The 19,699-nt window shown below is 46.2% G+C and overlaps 1 protein-coding gene and 1 long non-coding RNA gene across 4 annotated transcripts; both read left to right on the top strand.

Annotated features, from left to right (window-relative positions):
- The first annotated feature begins 39 nt into the window (after positions 1 to 39).
- On the top strand, positions 40 to 13,421 carry SDHAF2 (succinate dehydrogenase complex assembly factor 2). Of its 3 annotated transcripts, XM_088017559.1 has the most exons (5): positions 98 to 146; positions 3,332 to 3,463; positions 3,824 to 4,047; positions 4,132 to 4,241; positions 12,671 to 13,421. In XM_088017559.1, the coding sequence occupies exons 3-5, from the start codon at positions 3,824 to 3,826 to the stop codon at positions 12,799 to 12,801; spliced, it is 465 nt and encodes a 154-aa protein (XP_087873685.1). In that variant the 5' UTR covers positions 98 to 146; positions 3,332 to 3,463; the 3' UTR covers positions 12,802 to 13,421. The 3 variants fall into 3 exon arrangements, with proteins under 3 accessions (XP_027974137.1, XP_087873685.1, XP_027974139.1); XM_028118336.2 differs by lacking the exon at positions 3,332 to 3,463 and having other exon boundaries at positions 40 to 146; XM_028118338.2 differs by lacking the exons at positions 98 to 146; positions 3,332 to 3,463 and adding an exon at positions 173 to 308.
- Positions 13,422 to 15,876: 2,455 nt separating this feature from the next.
- LOC148162598 (uncharacterized) lies at positions 15,877 to 19,699 on the top strand. Its single transcript, XR_015766605.1, has 2 exons — positions 15,877 to 18,210; positions 18,642 to 19,699. It is a non-coding gene; the product is annotated as an uncharacterized LOC148162598 (long non-coding RNA).

Here is a 19,699-nt window from a genome sequence, read left to right as displayed (position 1 = left end):
CAGGGACGCATCTTCCGGCTCTGGCCCTTCAGCGGTGAGGTCCGTATTTCAGGCGTCCGGAAGTTCCCGGAAGTTGCCACGCCGTAGGCTTCCGGTGTGGGTCGGGAAGGATGGCGGTGGCCTCCATGTTACCGGGTCTGACACGGGTGAGGAGAGTGGAGGTTTTAGGGTCCTGGGCAGGGCATAGTGGGGATTGAGTCTCGACTTCTAACGCAGTAATGGAGACTGCGAGGAGCATCCAGCTGCCCGATAGCCCAGGGCAAGGGCAGAACCAAGGAGAGATCCGCCTTGCAACATAGGAGATTCAGGTCACATCCACTCTTTTCTTAGCCCACTGTGTGCCTGTCTCGTTCAGAGACCCAATTCAGGTTTCACCTGTTTCCCAGGTGGAGCTGGCTGCACCGCCTCTGTGCGCCGCTTCTCTGTGTTCTTAAGTCTGTTCTTTTGTCTAATACCTGTTATGATTCCACTTCTTAAGATCATTTTTTTGTTGAAGGCTTTTCACACTGAACTTCTCTCAGTACTGCTTTTGTGCTTCTTCTCATAATTTTTTTGTATCTTGCGTTTTCGTTGGTCTCAAGATGTTTTCGAATTCCCCTTTTGATTTCTTCTTTGACCCATTTGAACTATTGGTTATTCATGAGCTAGAGTGTGTTAATTTTCACATATTGGTGAATTTTCCAGTGTTCCTTCTGTTGTTGATCTCTAGTTTCATTTCACTGTGGTCATTTGTATCATTTTAATCTTTTTTAATTTGGTAAGACTTGTTTTGCAGCCTAAGGTGATCTATCTTGGAGAGTGTTCCCATCCAAGGAATACATCCTTGAAAATAATGTATTCTTCTGCTGTTGGGTGAAATGTTCTGTACGTGTCTGTTTTGGTCCATTTGGTCTATAGTGTTGTTCAGGTCTTCTGTTTATTGATCTTCTATCTAGATGTTCTATCCATTACTGAATGTGGAATATTGAAATCTATTTTTATTGTATTGCTGTTTATTTCCCCCTTCAGTTCTGTCAGTTTGCTTCATATGTTTGGGTGCTCTGATGTTGTTTGCATATATAATTGTTTTATATTCCTAGTACATTTACCCCGTTATCATTATATAATAATGTCCCGTATCTCTCGTGACAATTTTTGACTTAAAGCCTGTTTTGATTGACATAAGGAGGGCCATCTTTGCTCTTTGGTTACCATTTGCATGGAATATCTTTTTCATCCTTTTGCTTTCAGCATATGTATTCTTACATCTAAAAGGAATCTGTAGTAACAGCATATAGTTGGATCCTATTTTGTTTTTAAGATTTTATTTATTTATTTGACAGAGAGAGCGAGAGCACAGGCAGGGGGAACAGTAGAGGGAGAGGGAGAAGCAGGCTCCCCGCCAAGCAAGGAGCCCGATATGGGGCTCGATCCCAGGACCCTGAGATCACGACCCGAGCTGAGGGCAGATGCTTAACCATCTGAGCCACCCAGGCACCCCGGATCCTGTTTTTTAATCCACTTAGCCACTCTAGTGTTTTGATTGGACAGTTTAGTTCATTTACATGTGAAATAATTACTGATCAAGAACTTATTATTGCCATTTTGTTAATTGTTTTCTATCAGTCTTACAGCTTTGTGTTTCACTGTCGTGTGTGTGTGTGTGTGTGTGTGTGTGTGTGTGTGTAGACAAGCTTTAAACCCTTTCTCATTTTCTATTGTGTATCTTCTATGGATGTGTTCTTCTTGGTTACCATGGGGCTTACATAAAACGTAATAATCTATTTTAAGCTGGTAACACTTTAACTTCAGTTACGTACCAAAAAAACTACTCTTTTACTTCTCACAGTTTACATTATTGATATTATAATTACATATATTTTTTAAAAAGATTTATTTATTTGAGAGAGAACGTGCATGTGTACGGAGGTGGGGGGTGGGGAGGAAGGGGCAGAGGGAGAGTGTCCCAAGCGGACTTGCAGAGCCCCAGCACAGGGCTGGATCTCAGGACCCTGAGATCACGACCCAAGCAGAAACCAAGAGTTGGTCACTTAACCAACTGTACCACCGGGTGCCCCCACAGTTACATGTTTTTGTGTCTTATATCCATTAGCTTATGTTTTTCTATTTTAACTTTTATACCAGAATTATGTGCCACTATTACAGTATCCTGTATTTGCCATATATTTATCTTTACCAGTGATCTTTATGCTTTCATATGCTTTTGTGTTGCTGTCTGTTGTCCTTTGGGTCCTTTGGGCTTCTTGAATTTGGATGTTCATTTCTTTCACCAAATTTGGGAAGTTTTTAGCCATTTCTTTGTATTATCATTGTTATTTTTTTTAAGTAAGCTATATACCCAACGTGAGGCTTGAACTCGTGACCCCGAGATCAAGAGTCGCATGCTCTACTGACTGAGCCAGCCAGCTGCCCCTGGCTGTTTCTTTAAATAAGTTTTCTGCCCCTTTCTCTTTTCTCCTTGTGGGTTCCTATAATACTTATATTCGTCTGCTCGATGATGTCTTATAAGTCCCTTGGGCGCATTTTAATCTTTTTCATTCTTTTTTTTTTTTCTTCGTCTGATTGGGAAATTTCAAATGACCTGTCTTTGAGTTCACTGATTCTTTCTTCAGCTTGATCAAGTCTGCCGGTTAACCCCCGTAGTGAATTTTTTTCATTTGGTTATTGTATTCTTCAGTTCCAAAATTTGTTTGGTTCTTTTTAATATTTCTTCTGTTGATATTCTGTTCATGCCTTGTTTTCTTAAGCTAATTGAACATTTTGTTGACAGTTGTTTTGAATTCTTTGTCAGGTAATTCATATGCCTCTGTTTCTTTAGGGTCGGCTTCTAGGGATTTATTTTGTTCCTTTGATTGGACCATGTATTTCTGTTTCTTCATGTTCCTTACAACTTTATGTTGGATCCACACTTGAAAAAAGTCACCCCTCCCAGTCTTTTTGGACTGGCTAGAGAACGACCCTCACCAGTCAGCTTGGCTAGAGATTCCAGGAGTCTCTCAGACTTTTTGTGTGGATAGGTCTTCTCTAGGCTTGTGTGTGTAAATTCCCAGTTCAGGGATTTGCTGGCTTCTTTTTTCAGGAGTCTGTGACCTGGTTTCTGGATTTCTCATAAAGGGAATTGGTCCATGTATTGCTGAGTTGGTGTCTCCATGAGAGAGAGTGTGGGACTTCCTGTTCCATCATCTTGCTGGTGTCGCTACCTTCTCACTGCATCTTGATAGGTTTTGCCCTTCTCTAGATTGGGAGCCTTTGGGGCATTGGGGACCGTGCCATCACTGTATGCTCAGATGTCAACACAAGCAAGTGACTAATATATATACCATTCTATAAGAATTTTAAAGGAATATAAAGGAAGGAGAAAATATTTCTGCTGGAGAATTTCCGGAAAGGTACTAGTTAAGAGCACATTTGCAGTTAGGGTTGGGTTCCAATCCTAACTGCAGGGACTATTTGGGTGACCTTGGTAAGTTATTTAACCTCTCTGAGCCTCAGCTTCCTATGCTATAAAGTGGGGACAGTATCAGCATAATTTTTTTTTTAAAGATTTTATTTATTTATTTGACAGAGAGGGAACACAAGCAGGAGGAGTGGGTGAGGGAGAAGCAGGCTTCCTGCTGAGCAGGGAGACCAATGCAGGTCTCGATCCCAGGACCTGGGATCATGACCTCAGCCAAAGGCAGACATTTAACAACTGAGCCACCCAGGTGCCCGTCAACATAATTTCTTAAGAACTAAATGAGATTGAATGCATTTAGCACCTAATAAGTGTTGAGTGAATGACAGTGATGGTAGTCTTTATAAAGATGTTTGTGGTTTATTTCAGATGCTTGCTCTGTCAAGGCGCCATCTAGTGTCTCCTTTGCTCAGCACATCATCTTTCGGCCGTTTCTACAGAGGTGATAGCCCAACAGATTCCCAAAAAGACATGATTGAAATCCCTTTGCCTCCATGGCAGGAGCGAACTGATGAGTCCATAGAAACCAAAAGAGCCCGGCTGCTCTATGAGAGCAGAAAGAGGGGAATGTTGGAAAACTGTATTCTGCTTAGGTAGGGAAATACGAGACTTGGTGTCACTTTCTCTTTTATTGGAGATAGCTTTTTCAACTTTGTTCTCTCTCTTTCTTGTTTTAGCCTCTTTGCTAAAGAATATCTGCACCACATGACTGAGAAACAGCTGAACCTCTATGATCGTCTGATTAATGAGCCCAGTAATGACTGGGATATTTACTACTGGGCCACAGGTACTGGGCATGATCAGCAAGCAGCATGGTGTGAAAAATAGGATGACTCGCGCTGATCTGGGTCTGGAATTGTGTCCTAGGCAATTTTTTTCTTTGTTCATGAAGTCGATACTCAACCCCAGCACTCTCCAAATTTTTCAAAGCGTGCAAAATTGTTTTATTAAAGTTCTTTGTTGGCAAGCAATAGAAACCTGTCTAACGTAAGCAAAAAGGGAGTTTAGTGGAATGGTGTGGAAAGGCAGAATTACAGAAAAACCAGGCTGGGAATGGTGTGGAACCTGACAGCTCTAGAAAGCTACATAGCAAGAGCTCCTCGATAGTCTCACTCCAGCACTGCCTTTGGGAAGAACCGTTCTCACTCTGTGTAGTTAGGATTATCTTCGGCTATCAGGTTAAAATAAAAAAAATCGAAACAATAATAGCCTAAACAAATCAGGACTGTACTTCTCTCTCATAACAGCAGTCCAGAGGTAGGCATTCTATTCAGAAGTCATGAGGTCCAGATTCCCCTTGACGTGTTCCTTCTTCCTCAGCATGTGCTGTCTACCTTGTGGTCGAAGGTGGTTGCTGTGGCTCTCTCTGTCACGTCTGTGTTTCAGCCAGGAGAAAATGTGTAGAAGCACACGCCTTATTTTTTATAAATCCTTCTCAGGAGATTATGCACCACACTTCCAATAGTTTTCCATTGGCCACAGTTCAGTCACATGATGACGCCTAGTCACGATGAAAAAATAATATAGTCTTATTTCATGCATCCAGTTGCAGCGGGGGTTCTCTTGTCAAGGCAAAATGGGAGAATGGATATTAGGGTACATCTCATCCATTTCTGTCACACTCTGGGTCTTCTGGTTTTATGTTCCCAGTCCAGATTTGAGTCATAAAATAGAAACCATTCTGTAGGTTCTGAGTATAAAGGGTGATAATACGGAGTCTCAAGGCATATATAAATATTGGGAAGCCCACAAAGTATAAAATATTTCCTCTCTGGTCCTTTAGTATTGTTGAGTAAAAGTCCACCATGTGACTGTACCCCCCCAGTTTATCTGTTGACCGGTTGAGGGACGTCAGGGTGTTTCCAGTTTTTGGTGATTCTGAATAAAGCCACTATCAGTGTTCACATATAGCTTTTTGTGGATGTAGGTTGTAGTTTTTCTTGGATACATACCCAGGAGAAGGGTCACTGAGTCGTATGGTAAGAGTTAATGACAAACTTTCTGTAACGGGACAGGGAGGAAGTACTTCAGGCTGCACAGACCCTACCGTCTTTGTCTTGAGTCTTCACTCCTGCCGCTGGAGCACACACGCTGCCACTGCTACGGTGTTGCAGTCAGATTTTATTGACAGACACTGAACTTTGAATTTCATAGAATTTTCGTGTGTCACGAAATACCCTTTTGACTTTTTTCTTGAACCATTTAAAAGTCATTCTTAGCGCACAGGCCATGCAAAAACAGGCAGGAGCCTATAGTTTGCTCACTCTTGTGTTGAGTGGAAGAGACCAGACTCCCAAGTCCAGCCATCCATACTGTATGATGCCATTTTTATGATATTCTGGGAAGGGCAAAACTATAGGGGTAGAAAACAAACTAGCAGTTGTCAGGGACTGGATGTGAAGTTCCCCATCCTCACCAGCACTTGGTATTATCAGGATTTTGTTTTTGTTTTTAGCCATTCTAAGAAATAGGCAGTGATCTTTCACTGTAGTGAGTTGACATGGCCCTGATGATTAAGGATATTGAGGGTCTTTTTTTTTTTTTTTTTAAAGATTTTATTTTTATTTACTTGACAGAGAAAGACACAGCAAGAGAGGGAACACAGGCAGGGGGAGTGGGTGAGGGAGAAGCAGGCCTCCTGCAGAGCAGGGAGACCGATGTGGGACTCAATCCCAGGACCCTGGGATCATGACCTGAGCTGAAGGCAGACGGCTGAGCCACCCAGGCGCCCCTTGAGGGTCTGTTTTAAGTGCTTATTTGCCATTCATACATCTTTGCTAGCATGTGTCTTCAAATCTTAGCCCACCTTTGTTTTTTTCTTAATCGGGTTGGTTCATTTTCTAATTGAGTTTTGAGTGTTCCTTATTTATGTCAGATTCAAATCCTTTGTCAGATACACGTCCTGCAAATTTCTTTCTCCTTGCTTATGGCTTATCTTCGCATTTTCTTAACATTGTCTTTCGAAGAGCAGTTTTTAATTTTGGTGAAGTACAATATTTTACTTGGTGAGTTGGTGGATTGTGCTTTTCATACTGTGTCTTAAGAATCTGCCTTATCCGAAGTCACAAAGATTTTCTCTGTTTTCTTCTAGGAATTTTATAGTTTTAGAATCACCTGTTCAGTTTCTCCAAAAAAAAACCCTACTTGGATTTTGATTGGAGTTGTGTTGATCAAGAGATCAATTTGGGAAAATTCCTTTAGCAATTTAGAATTGTCTAATCTATGAACATGCTGTATCTCCCATTTATTTTGGTTTTTGACTTCTTTTTTTTTAACATTTAATATTTTAAAAAAATTTATTTGAGATAGAGAGTGAGCACATGAGCTGGGGAGAGGGACAGAGGGAGAGGGAGAAGCTGACTTCCTGCTGAGCAGGGAGCCTGACATGGAGCCCGACGTGGGGCTCGATCCCAGGACCTTGAGATCATGACCTGAGCCAAAGACAGCCGCTTAACTGACTGAGCCGCTCAGGCGCCCTTGGGTCTTTGACTTCTTTAATCAGCATATTATCTGTTGTTGTGTAACAAATTACCCCAAAACTTACTGGCTTTAAACAAACCCACCTTTAATATCTCAACCTTTTTGTGGATCTGGAATCCACTCATGGCTTAGTTGGGTGCTGTGCTTTAATCTGTCACGAAGTTATAACCAAGGTGTCAGCCTAGGGTCTGGGGTTTCATCCGGAGGCTCAGCTAGGGGAGGATCTGCTTTAAGTTCTCTCTGGTGTTGGCACAATTAAGTTCCTCATAGGTTCCCCACCCGCAGGCCTAGGTTCTTTGCTAACTGTTGCCTAGAGGCTGCCTTCTGTTCCTTGTCCCAAGGGCCTCTCCTACTTGGAAACTTGCTTCTTCAAAGTGTGCAAGCCAAGAAGGCAAGAGAGGAGTCTGCTAGCAAGATGGAAGTCTCAGTGTTTTGTAACCTAGTCACGGAAATTACATTGTGTTATCCTTGCTGTATTCTGTTGGTTAGAATCAAGTCGTTAGGTCCAGCCCAGGGCAGGGAGTAGGGGTGAGAATCACACAAAAGCATGATACCCAGGTGGAGATCACTGGGGGCCATTCTAGAAGTCTGACTGCTACAATCCATCTTTTGTAGTTTTCAGCATATTTTGGACATATTTTGCTGGATTTGTACCTAAGTATTTCATATATTTTGGTGCTATTATAAATGGTACTTTAAGAAAAATTTTCAATTTCCCGTTGTTGGTAGAATGTAGAAATACAGTTGATTTTTGTATACCGTGACCTTGCTAAGCTCACTCAGATCGAGAAGCTGTTTTGTAGATTCTTTGGGATTTTCTGTGTAGACAGCTGTGTCATCTGTGAACAGAGAATGTTTTCTTCTTTTCCAGTCTGTATGCCCTTTATATCATTAATTTGCTTTATTGCACTGTCTGGGTTCTCCGGTGTAATGGCTGAATAGTGGCAGTGAGAGCATCCTTGGCTTGTTCCCAGTGTTAGGGGGAAAGTATTCAGTCTTTCACTATTAATATACTGTTAACTCTAGGTTAGTCGTAAATGCCTTTTATCAGATTGAGAAAATTTCCTTCTGCTTGTAGTATATTGAGCCTTTTTTTCATAAATAGATGTTGAATTTTGTCAGGTGCTTTCTAGGCATTTCTGTAGAGGTGATAATTTGGTCATATGATTTCTTTTCCCTTAGTTTATTAATATGATGAATTTATTTTATTTTATTTTATTTTAAAGATTTTATTTATTTGAGAGAGAGAATGAGATAGAGAGAGAGCATGAGGGGGGAGAGCGTCAGAGGGAGAAGCAGACTCCCTGCCGAGCGGGGAGCCCGATGCAGGACACGATCCCGGGACTCCAGGATCATGACCTGAGCTGAAGGCAGTCGCTTAACCAACTGAGCCACCCAGGTGCCCGATGAATTTTTTTTTTTTTAAAGATTTTATTTATTTATTTGACAGAGATAGAGAGAGAGCACAAGTAGGCAAAGCGGCAGGCAGAAGGAGAGAGAGGAGCAGACTCCCTGATGAGCAGGGAGCCTGATGGTGGGGCTCGATCCCAGGACCCTGGGATCATGACCTGGGCCGAAGGCAGACGCTTAATCGACTGAGTCACCCAGGTGCCCTGTAGTCTCTTTTATTCAGTCTTATAGTCTCTGTCTTTTCATTGGGGTATTTGGCCATTTGCATTTATTCAGTGAACAATGGGGTTGAGTTAAAATTACTGTCTTTTTGTTGCCTGTTTTTTCCATCTTTTTTCCTTTTCCCTTCTATTTTCCATGTTTTTTTAATTGAGAATTTAAATTTCGTATGACCTCCGTTGTTGGTTTATTGTTTATACTTCCTGTTATCATTTTTTTGTAGTGATTGCCTTAGGCTTTACAATACACATCCTTAATGAATCAGTCTCCTTTCAAGTTATATTATACTGCATCACATAGGATGTGAGAACTTCACAATAATATACTCCCAATTCCTCCCCCCATCTTTAGTGCTGTTGTAATCGTACTTTTTACTTCTTCTTATATTGTAAGCCTACACTATATTTTAGACAATTATCTTTAGAGCAGTTTAAAATAAGGAAAAGAATAAGTTATATTTTATATGTGTAATTTATATAAATTATATATTTTTTTTATTTTTTTACTTTTTTAAAGATTTTATTTATTTGACAGAGAGAGACACAGCGAGAGAGGGAACACAAGCAGGGGGAGTGGGAGAGGGAGAAGCAGGCTTCCCGCTGAGCAGGGAGCCCAATGCGGGGCTCAATCCCAGGACCCTGGGATCATGACCTGAGCTGAAGGCAGACGCTTAACGACTGAGCCACCCAGGCGCCCTTAAATTATAATTTTTATAGTATGTCTTATATATGTACAACAATAAATAACAGTGTGTCAAATATATTTTATATTTACCTTTATTTTAGTGCTCTCTGGAGATCTTCATTTCTTTGTAGAGATCCATGTTTCTATCTGGTATCGTATTCCTTCTGCCTGAAGAACTTCCTTTAATATTTCTTGTAGTGCAGCTCTGTTATTAGGAATTATCTCTGTTTTTCTCATTTTTCAAAGATACTTCACTGGGTATAGAATTACAGGTTCACAGTATTTTCTTTCAGCACTTTACAGGGGCCCACCTGTTTTGCTGTTAGTGTGCAGGATTGAGTCTTTCGGTCGGGAGCTGTGCTGGGTTTGGGTTTGCTGTTTTGGTTACCTTCATCGCACCTTCAACTTCCAATTCGTGTAGCGTTACCATGTGCTGTTTCCTGGTTCTTGTAGTTTCTGACAAGAGGTCCGCTGTGTCTCTTTATTCCTATATATGTAATGTATCTTTTCTTCTTGAATGTTTACAGCATTTCATCTTTGGTTTTTAGCTGTTGAATATGATATGTCTTGATGTTTGTTCTTGGTATTTTTCCTGCTTGGGTTCTCTGGGCATGTTGGATCCCATTACACTGTTTACTTTTACCCTACAGCTTTTGGATTCTGTTTTGTGTCTAAGTCTTTTCTTTTTATGTATCAGTTTGGGGAATTTGTATTGGGTAAGACTAATTGATCTGTCTTCCAGTTTGCCAGTTCTTTCCTTGACTGCAGGGTTGAGTCTCTTGATGAGCCTGTTGAGGTCAACCTGCTTATTTGCTACTGTATTTTTAACATTTACATTTGGCTTTTACAATTTCCAGCTCTTTAGTGGAGTTGCTCATCTGTTCCTACATTTTGTCTACTTTTTCTGCTAGAGCCTTTAACATATTCCTTTTTTTTTTTTAAGATTTTATTTATTTGAGAGAGAGAATGGGAGAGAGAGAGAGGGCATGAGCAGGGGAAAGGGCAGAGGGAGAAGCAGACTCCCTGCTGAGTGGGGAGCCTGATGCAGGGCTCGATCCCAGGACCCTGGGCTTGACCTGAGCTGAAGGCAGACACTTGACTGACTGAGTCACCCAGGTGCCCCTTGTCTACTTTTTCTACTAGAACCTATAATATTTTAGTTATTTTTTTAAAGATTTTATTTATTTATTTGAGAGAGAGTGGGAGAGAGAGAGGGCATGAGCAGGGGGAAGGGCAGAGGGAGAAGCAGACTCCCCACTGAGCAGGGAGCCTGATGTAGGTCTCCATCCCGGGACTCCAGGATCATGACCCAAGCTGAAGGCAGATGCTTAAATGACTGAGCCACCCAGGTGCCCTAACATATTAATTACTTTAAATTCCATAATAGTTGTAACATCTGGGTCATCCCCGAGGCTTTTTCTCTTGATTTCTTTGTCCCTTCACAGTGTGTTGTGTTTTTCTTCTTCTGTGCACATGTGTATCTCATAGTTTTTGATTGAGTACTTAGACATAAGTAAGACCGTAAAGAGCAAAGTAAATAGTATTTATGCCTAGAAATGGGCATGCTTTCAGTAGGCTGTTAGTATGGGGATCAAGTCAGTCTAGTTAGGAGTTAAGCTCACCTAGATTCTGTTATTGCTTTGCTCCCCTTCACTGCACCATAAGCCTCTGTTGCTACCATCTGCGTAGAGTAGGGGCTGAATTTCCAGAGGGTATTTCTCCATGTTCCTGTTCTACCCTCAGCTCTCAGCCTTCCTCCTGTTTCTGTGCCTCAAAGGGAATCTCTCTAAGCTCTTGACCTTTCCCGGCAGTAGATCTCTATTGCTTCCCACTTGTGGGGAGCAAAGTTGGGAGGGCAGTCTCCGTTATCCTGGCTCACCTTCAGTCCCTGTGGCCCTGGGTCTTGGGTGGGCTCTCTCCGTGGCCCTGCCTGTCCCACAGGACGAGTTTTTTTTTTTTTTTCCCCTTTTCTCTTTTCACCATCCCAAATGGGTCTTCACGTGTTCCAAGTAGGAGACAGGATTTGCAGACCTAATCCCAGTCTCTTAAGGCCTTTGTTTGGTAGAGGAGAAGGGCTGGGCTGGGCTTTGTGCTTTCTGTGTCGTGTTGGCTGCTCCTGGCCTACATCTCTGAGGGAGGCATTCTCCCACCTCTTGCTCTGAACCTGGCATCGGTCAGGAGCACACTCTGGAGGTTTGTTGCGAACAGCCCGTGGGGCGCACACTCCCTCGTGTGGTGTCTGTGGCTAGCCCCTACCTGGCTTGTAGCAGCAGGTTCGAAATTTTAGCTGAACTCTTCTTACCTGTCCAGATGGCATCCAGTGTGTCTTCTTCCCGGGCCCTGTCTCAGGCGAGCAGGTGCTCATGTGCAGTTTCTCCTTTGAGGGGCTTCTCTTCCCTTAGATTTTGTTCTACTTGGTTGCCCTGTGACCTCGGTTCTTGGATGACTTCACAGAAAGTCATGCTATTTGTAGTTTTTCTGGCTCTTCTTGTTAGGATGAGCACGGTGCTCTTTCCAACTTGCACGGTCCTTGGGGGAAGCCTAAACCTCCTGGACTTTATTTCGATCATTACAAAAAAACCCCAGCACCAAGCCCACTAGATGCTGGGCTGTGTGCTGAGTGAGGGGGAGTTAAGCTTTGAGGAATTCTCTCTCCCAGCGTTGTAGTCTTGACAGGAGGGTCATTCTCGAGCACATTACCTAAGCTTCCTCCGTGGGAGGCTTTGCTTGTAATGGGAATCTGAAGCGAGTGTCTGCAGGTGGAGAGAGAGGTGGGAGGTAAGCAGGCATGCCAGGCCGCCTTGCACATCCCCGAGATGACACTCCCGTGGCTTTGCTGTCCATGCCCTTGGGGCCTATCCGTCCGCATCTCGTTCTCCTGGTTCATGTCCATTTTGTGTACCGCTGATAGCCTTCTAATGAATTCTTTTTTGCTGAAGTTGGTAGAACTACTAGTCTGTCATGTACAACCGAGGACTTCTGCCTCAGGAAATGTATAAGCTGGAGGGAGAAACACAATACCCAGAAAACACTGAAATACCAAGTGCAGAACAAAATAGTGCCGCCGAGCTTGGACAGGCCAGGGGTCTGCCGACTCGTTCATAAAAGGCCAGACGGTAAATAGTTTAGTCTTGTGGCCATATGGTCTCTGTTGCCAACTACTCAACTCTGCCATCCTAGAGCAAAAGCAGCCGTGGACAGTATGTAAACAGATGGGAGCAGCTGTTCCAATAGAGCTGTTTACATGTGCAGGCAGCCATGGTTCACCAGCTCCTGCTGTAGGCCACCATGTATATTTAGAGGAAGAGTAGAGACAGGCTGTGTATTTACTGGTTCTTTGCAAAGGCCAGAGTTTCAAGGGTCAGGGTCCCCATGCCTGAGTATTAACGGACATCATTCTTTCTGCCCATTCTTCCCTTGCAGAAGCAAAACCGGCCCCAGAAATATTTGAAAATGAAGTCATGGCCCTGCTGAGAGACTTTGCTAAAAACAAAAACAAAGAGCAGAGACTGCGTGCCCCAGATCTGGAATACCTCTTCGAAAAGCCACATTGAGCTGTGCACCACTGTCTGCCCTGGGGGCTCAGTCCACGGACCCTAACTTAGGATAGACACTGGCCTCGACTTCCTGCTTCCCCTGAGACACTCAGCCTTCCCAGACTGTTTGTCTTGCTTCAATTGAGGGACCCATCTCTCAGGATGTGTAAATACTGGGTGTGACTCATTCTAAAACTTTGTTGGTTCACTTTTAAGCCTAAAAGCGGTTGCTGGTGTTGCCAGCACTCTGGCCTGTTTCTCTGCCACAGGAGGGCAGTGTCGGGGAAGGGATGGTGCTGGCTCGTTGCTTTAGCCCGAAGTGTGTGTTCAGTGCAAAGAGGCAGCCAGCTGCAGGGGCTGGGTGGCAAGCTTCCCCGAGCAGCCCAGGGCTTTATTCAAGTGAAATCCCTCCCCCCCACCCCACCTTTCCCACCCAGTAGGGTCCTTCCTGCCAGGGCAGCAGACCCAAGCCCCCTGAGCTGAGTCAGAGACACGGCAGGCAGAAGGAGGGCGGCAGGCAGGGATGTGTGGGCATGCTACTGACGAGTCCACATCCTCCTCATCAGGTTTCCTCTAGAACGTTCACTCTGTAAACTGAAAGATAATTAAATATTAAAGAATATTTTATGAAGGAAAAACCACAGTTCCCGGCCCTCACACAATTATTTTAATTCTGTCCTCACATAATCCATAGTCATTTGTCTCCAGAGTTATACAAGGTGACAACCACAGGGTTTATCCCCATGTGGCACGATGGCAAGCTTTTTCTGTATTTCTGCAGTCTTCCCCATCACTGTAGTTGACAAATTGACAACACATAAGCAATAACATCTTGGAATCGGTTGAAAGAGCTGAGCTCCGGGACCGGAAGACTAATGTGTTTGGCTAGCAGTGGTCTCCCTGGAGGGATTTTGCCCTCAGATCTGTAATCCAGTCAGAGCTGTCATCACCCGGGCTGGGCCAGGACCATCCGAGGGTGTGGACCTCAGAAGGCAGTCTGGGATGGATGAGCACGGGGTTGGTGATCACAGGAGATGCACGCAGAGAGGAAGCGCCTGCTTCCAGCATTCTGGAGAGCCGCCTCCTGGTCCTCCCTGCCCCTCGGTGTTCCCCGCTAAGGAGAGGAGAGAAGAGAACTAGGCTTTACTTACACGACCCTGTGAAAGCCTCACAGCACCCCTATGGACAAGTGGTGTTATGCTGATTTCGTAGATGAGAAAGTGGGTTCAGAGAGCACTTTGTCCGAGGTCAAGTAGCTATTTAGTCAGAAAGTGACAATCTCCTTTAGTTCTGCCTGCAAAGTGTATGAACTTTCTACTAGACCACTCTTCACTGGTGGAAACTTAGTAGGAATTCATGCTTTGGAAAGTCAGGGCAAAAGACATGATCATTCTGAGACAGTGAACCTGTGTGTCACGAAGGGGGCAGGCAGCTGCCAGGTGCTTCCCAAAGTAAGCCCGTGGCTCCCCAGGGCAGCTCGCGTAAGTGACAGAGCAGTGTCGGCACTGGTTTCAAGTTCAGATCTCGGTTCCGCTGCTCATTTGCTGGTTGAGTGCATCGCCCTGAGCCCCCGTTTCCTCATCCACAAAATGGGGGTGATGACTCTCCTTATCTTAGCTGATTGTAAATTTCAGATGAGAAGAGAACAAGCTCACAAAGCTCTTCATTGGCCCCCAGCACACTCAGCTCTCCGTAGATATTAGGTGTCAATGCTTGGTCGAGGCCCCAGCCTGAAACTTAAAAGCCACCTCCTAACACCAGTCGCCTGGCATGTCACTGAGGTCACCAGAACTTGTGTGGGGCAGGCTCCTGTGCAGGTGGGAAAGCCAAGCCCGCTAGAGAACCACGGGGGTGTCTTAGCAGCCAGGGGAGACAGAAGACACCCTGGGGGCGAGAAGCAGGCGTCAGAGTGACAGCTGGGAGTCAGAAGCAGGGCTCTCTAGAGGACATCCCCCGGGACTTCCCGCAGACTCTGGCCACTTGGGGACTCGTTTGATGTGCTGGGCAGAGGGCGTTAGGCAGCCAGAGAGTGTGGAGTGAGCTGGACTGTGAGATGTGCACACAAGCTGGGCAGCGACTTGCCCATCCATTCTGGATGCTCCCGCGCCCCACCCTGACGGCCTAGTGGGCAGCTTGGGCCTTTTCCCCCCCGGGGGTTCGAGGTCTCCTGACCCTGATTTTGTCTCATTTAACATGATGTTCAACTGTTGCCACTGTCACCTGGGACTGGCGTGCTTCTAAAGAACTGTTTTCCTCCCAGGCTGCTGGCTTGTGTCACCTCAGAAAGTGAAGGATCTTGCTAACTTCAGCTGCTCAGTGTCAGACCCAGGGGTGCTATGTAAACAGTTTTTCCCTTTATTAGGCATTAACTAAAACTAGGCTGGCCCACAGTGCAATTTTTTTAAAGATTTTATTTATTTATTTGAGAGAGAGAGAGAATGAGAGATAGAGAGCACGAGAGGGAAGAGGGCCAGAGGGAGAAGCAGACTCCCTGCCGAGCAGGGAGCCCGATGTGGGACTTGATCCCGGGACTCCAGGATCATGACCTGAGCCGAAGGCAGTCGCTTAATCAACTGAGCCACCCAGGCGCCCCCACAGGGCATTTTTTAAAAATTAATAAATAGCAAGGGCCAGCAGCCCCCCAAGGACTTGCGGGGAACGGGAGCCAGCCCCATCGTTCTCAGTCTGACACATCACTGGTCGGTGACCTCTTTCTCAGCCGGGGCCGGGCACATGAGCTTCTGGCCCTGCGCTGCCCCACCTGAAGTGGTTTTGTGAGTCCTGCCGGCCAGGCTGCCTCGTGACCCGTCACACTGGCTCACAAAGGCTGTTCCCTTCCCATTCTTGCCTCTCTTAATCATGTCAAGTCTTCAGGATGCACAAGCCAAACTCCTTTGCCCGAGCTCCGTGCCTTGGAGGGGGTCTTGTGCAGGGTCATCGCTGTTGAGGTCATCACTGGCTTCGGGCATTATCTGGAGGTTCTCTGGTCTGTCTCACAGCTCCAGCCAGGGTGGCACACTCACAAACCTGGTTCGTTTTTTTGTTTTTTTTAGAGAGGTTTTTTTTTTTTTTTTAGAGAGCATTCGAGAAGGGAGGGGAGGGGCAGAGGGAGACAAAGAATCTTTATTTGACAGAGAGAGAGAACGAGAAAGGGAACACAAGCAGGGGGAGTGGGAGAGGGAGAAGCAGGCTTCCCGCCCAGCAGGGAGCCCGATGTGGGGCTCGATCCCAGGACCCCGGGATCATGACCTGAGCCGAAGGCAGACGCTTAATGACTGAGCCACCCAGGCGCCCCCCCTGGTTCATATTTTTAAACATCACCAGGAAAAGAGATTCTGCTGGCACGGTTGAGAGTCTCACATTTATCCGCCAGTCCATCCGCCACACTGTCGTGGCTCAAGGAAGGGGAAGGGTTCATGATACGGAAGCCGGGCAGCCTTAAGGGGCCAGCAGGTCTGGGAGACTTCTGAGCTGACGGCCCCCCAATAGCACAGCCGGCCGTGTCTGAGGGGGTAGGCCTGCCATCCTGCAGTTGTCAAGTGAACAGTGCCAATCAGCTTCCAGTGTAGCCACCTCGGACACTCGAGTTTCCCAGGGAGCCCTCTGGGAGTGAGGAAGGGTGCCTTCCCCAGTGCGCTACAATGGCATTGGTGGGGCACATGGCCTGAGGCAAGGGAGCTCTTGCAGCTTTAAGGAACACCTGTCTGTTAGCAGTCTGACATTTTAAGGTGGATTACAGAAAAGTGGAAGCTATTCAAGATAAGAGGCTTGAAAGGGAAAGACATGCAGAGAAGAAATCTACCACGTCGTAACCTGTAGTCACAGGAGGAGAGTCAAGAGTCTTTTGCTGGGTCCCAAGTCTTGCCTGAATCCAGATACTCCTGCCAAAGAGGAGGATGTTCTCTTTAAAAAGGGCACTGTGAACACATCTTACATAACGACACATCATAGCCTGTAGTTTTAAAGCAAACGATGACATTAAGATGTGCATTTTGTTTGCTAGTGGATTTCAGATTATTTCGTCAGTATCGAGTGAAACGTTCACCTTTGGCGATGCCTGGGGACACACGGTTAGGGCAAATAGAGCAGGGCGGTTAAGGGCAGCAGCTTGAGAATCGGACCTAAGTAAGACTCCGGATGTCCCATTCATCAGCCAGGTGGGCATGTTAATTTAACCTCTCCATAGCTCTGTGTCTTTTTTTGTAAAATGGAAAGAAAAGGAACCTCCTTGCACGTGTGGGTGTAAGGACCAAATGAAGTCCTGCATGTAAGATGCCTAGCACAGGACCTGACGCCTTAGCAATAGTGCTCTTTGCTAATGGCGGGCCCAGTGCTGCTGAGAGCCTCCCCTGGACTCTCGCTGAATGTCCACGATGGTCATTAAGGGATAGGCAGGGTTGTCATTCCCCTTCCACAGATGAGATAAGTGAGGCCTGATGAGATTAAGCTACTTGCTCAACGTCACAGAAGAGAAACATTTGAAGGCAGACCTTGGGCAGGCACCATGGGCTACACCCCCTCCAAACAGGAACGCCATCACCAGCCCTCCCCAGCTACTGGCTTCTCGTCCCAGATCTCGTCTTGGTCTGTGGACCAAGAGCCCCTCCCTTGGTTCCCTGCAGGACCCCTGGGCCCTGACTCTTGCAGACATGACAGCATGGCCTCAGCAGCTTCGGCCTTAACCCCCGAGCCCTCCAAGCAGGACCAGTGCCACCTCCAGATGATGGTTTGGAGTTGAGAGACGCTTTGGATTTGGGGGGCAGTCCAAGGACAGGGCTCAAACTGCCCTGTGTCAACGGTTTTATCCTTACCTCGAGCAGCAGAGATGAGGTTTGAAGCTTTCTGGATCTTCCTGTCCCTATCCGTCCTTTCCCTCTGAGTTGGAGGCTGGCTGTGGGAGCTGGATGTGGCTGGTTGGGAAGGCCACACGAACCCCATTCCAGGGATGGGGTTTCCCAAACACAGATCTGAGTTTCCCAACCTCCCGCACACCCCTGGGTCCCGTGCTTTTGCTGACAAGCCAGTGCTGACTCCTCCTATAGCCAGAGACTCACGCCAGTCCCCTTGTGAGCAGGACCCTCACTCCCCTGTTTCTCTTGGCTCCCACCCTCTCATCAGGGTCCTGCAGAGGTGAGAAATGTTTGTAGATACTGCACTAGATAATGTGTCTCCAACTCAAGTAGAAAAAGGCAGTTGGTTAAAAAGAGAAGTGATGCCCAGAACTTAATTTTAACGATGCGCTGTAATGGTCTTCACTATGTTATGCATTAGCAAAATGTTTGGTAAAGCTGTTGCCTTCTCTAACTTGAGAGGAACCCCACGTGCCTTCCAAGCTGGCAACCCACGGAGAAGAGGTTGGAAAGCCAGAAGCTAGTCCTCTCTGTCGGCTACTGTTGTCTGCATTTGGTGAGGAGTTATGAGGAGGAGGTGAGCTCGGGAAAGAATTAGATGGTGTTCAAGGGAAATAGAATCCGGAGATCCAGGGCCTTCCAGGGTTGAAAAATCTTCTACACCCTAAGTAGAAAAAGATGAGGAATAAGAAAAACGGGGGGCAACAAAAACCCAGTAAAACTTTTCCCTTGGATAATGTGCCTCAGGACAGGATCAGACTAGGGCATGCCTCCTATTTATTATTCTGAGTACCCTCAAGACAGTCATTGAGGAGAGGAGAGGTATGGAGGTGAACTAGCAGACAAGTTAGGTGCTAGAATTGTCTATGAAAAGACTTGGGGTAAGTGTGGCTATGGGCACCTAAAACTGACTAGAAGCAAATGGGTCTGTGGAGAATTGCATTGCCACCGGAACCATGCGCTGGGGCTCCCCTCCTCTCACAAATGAAAGTCCTTGACAATTTGCAGCTGTAAAAGGACCCTTGGACCTCCAACCGTGGACCTCAACCATGAGCAGGAAGGAGAGTATGCATCCCCGCAGGAGGACAGCCTCCACCATACCCATTTCAGAGGTGGCCAAAGTGGATGGTGGCCAAGGAGGAGGCCCCCAGATGGAAGAGCCGGGGCCAATGCCAACAGTGAGCAGGAGTCTCCGGCAAAGCAGGACCAGTGGGTGAAGGAGCCTCCCTGCGGGGCCGTCCCTGCCCCACCACTGTATCGCGTGCCCCAGGGGATCCGCGTGCCTGTCTTTCCGGTCCATGGGTCCCTGGCCCAGGAAGAGGCTCTTTGGATGAGAAGAGGCTGGGGCACCAGTGTCACCAGAGACCCCAGGCTTCAAGCCAGATGCAGGGACATGACAGGACTTTGGGTGGTGTCCCTTGGGGAGAGCGTGAGTGTGCTATGTGTGAGAAGAAAGACCGGCTGGTTTGGCGCTCAGAAGGTTGGGTTGCAGCAGAGACTACGGTGTCTGCCCACCGCACCGGCGCTTCTTCCTGAGCATCCGGGAAGACGACAGTCTCCAGCCTGCCTTCCGTAAGGCCGGTGCTGCGGGCTTGGGACTGGACGTGGGTGGAAGTAAGGAAAGCCACTTTCCGGCCTGGCCCTTCGAAACACCCCAGGTGATCCTCAGCCCACTCCTACCCTGCCGCAGACATCCAAGACATGTTCTAGATGGGGTACCTACACGAAGGAGGAAGGTCACCTGAACTCCCAAACTGCACGAATGAGGCATGAACCTTTCCTGTGTCAGATCAGGGCGATTTTGTGCTTTATTCATTTCCTCGTTACAGCCTCTCCTACTCTTGACTAGCACATCTTGCTCTGTCAGACACATAGTGCCGTTGAGCCTTGAACAATGTGGGGGTGAAAACCCACGTACAATCCAACTCACCAAAAACTTAACTGCTAGTAGCCTACAGTTGACCAGAAGCCTTATCAGTAGGATAAACAGTTGGTCAGCACATATTTTGTATGTATGTGTATTATACACTGTATTCTTACAATAAAGGAAGCTAGAGAAAGGAAAA

This window comes from Eumetopias jubatus, unplaced genomic scaffold, assembly GCF_037043125.1.
Source record: "Eumetopias jubatus isolate StellerSeaLion01/CBP00866 unplaced genomic scaffold, mEumJub1_p1.0 scaffold_13, whole genome shotgun sequence".
Classification (NCBI taxonomy): Eukaryota; Metazoa; Chordata; class Mammalia; order Carnivora; family Otariidae; genus Eumetopias; species Eumetopias jubatus.
The sequence above is the reverse complement of the archived record's forward strand: the minus strand, read 5'-3'. Positions and strand labels throughout refer to the sequence as shown.

Bases quoted from the DNA above. Each gene is read 5' to 3' on its own strand.
- SDHAF2 (XM_028118336.2), top strand. From the start codon at position 111: ATGGCGGTGGCCTCCATGTTACCGGGTCTGACACGG. The intron at 147-3,823 runs GTGAGGAGAGTG...GGTTTATTTCAG, and splicing joins TGTTACCGGGTCTGACACGG to ATGCTTGCTCTGTCAAGGCG. The intron at 4,048-4,131 runs GTAGGGAAATAC...TTCTTGTTTTAG, and splicing joins GAAAACTGTATTCTGCTTAG to CCTCTTTGCTAAAGAATATC.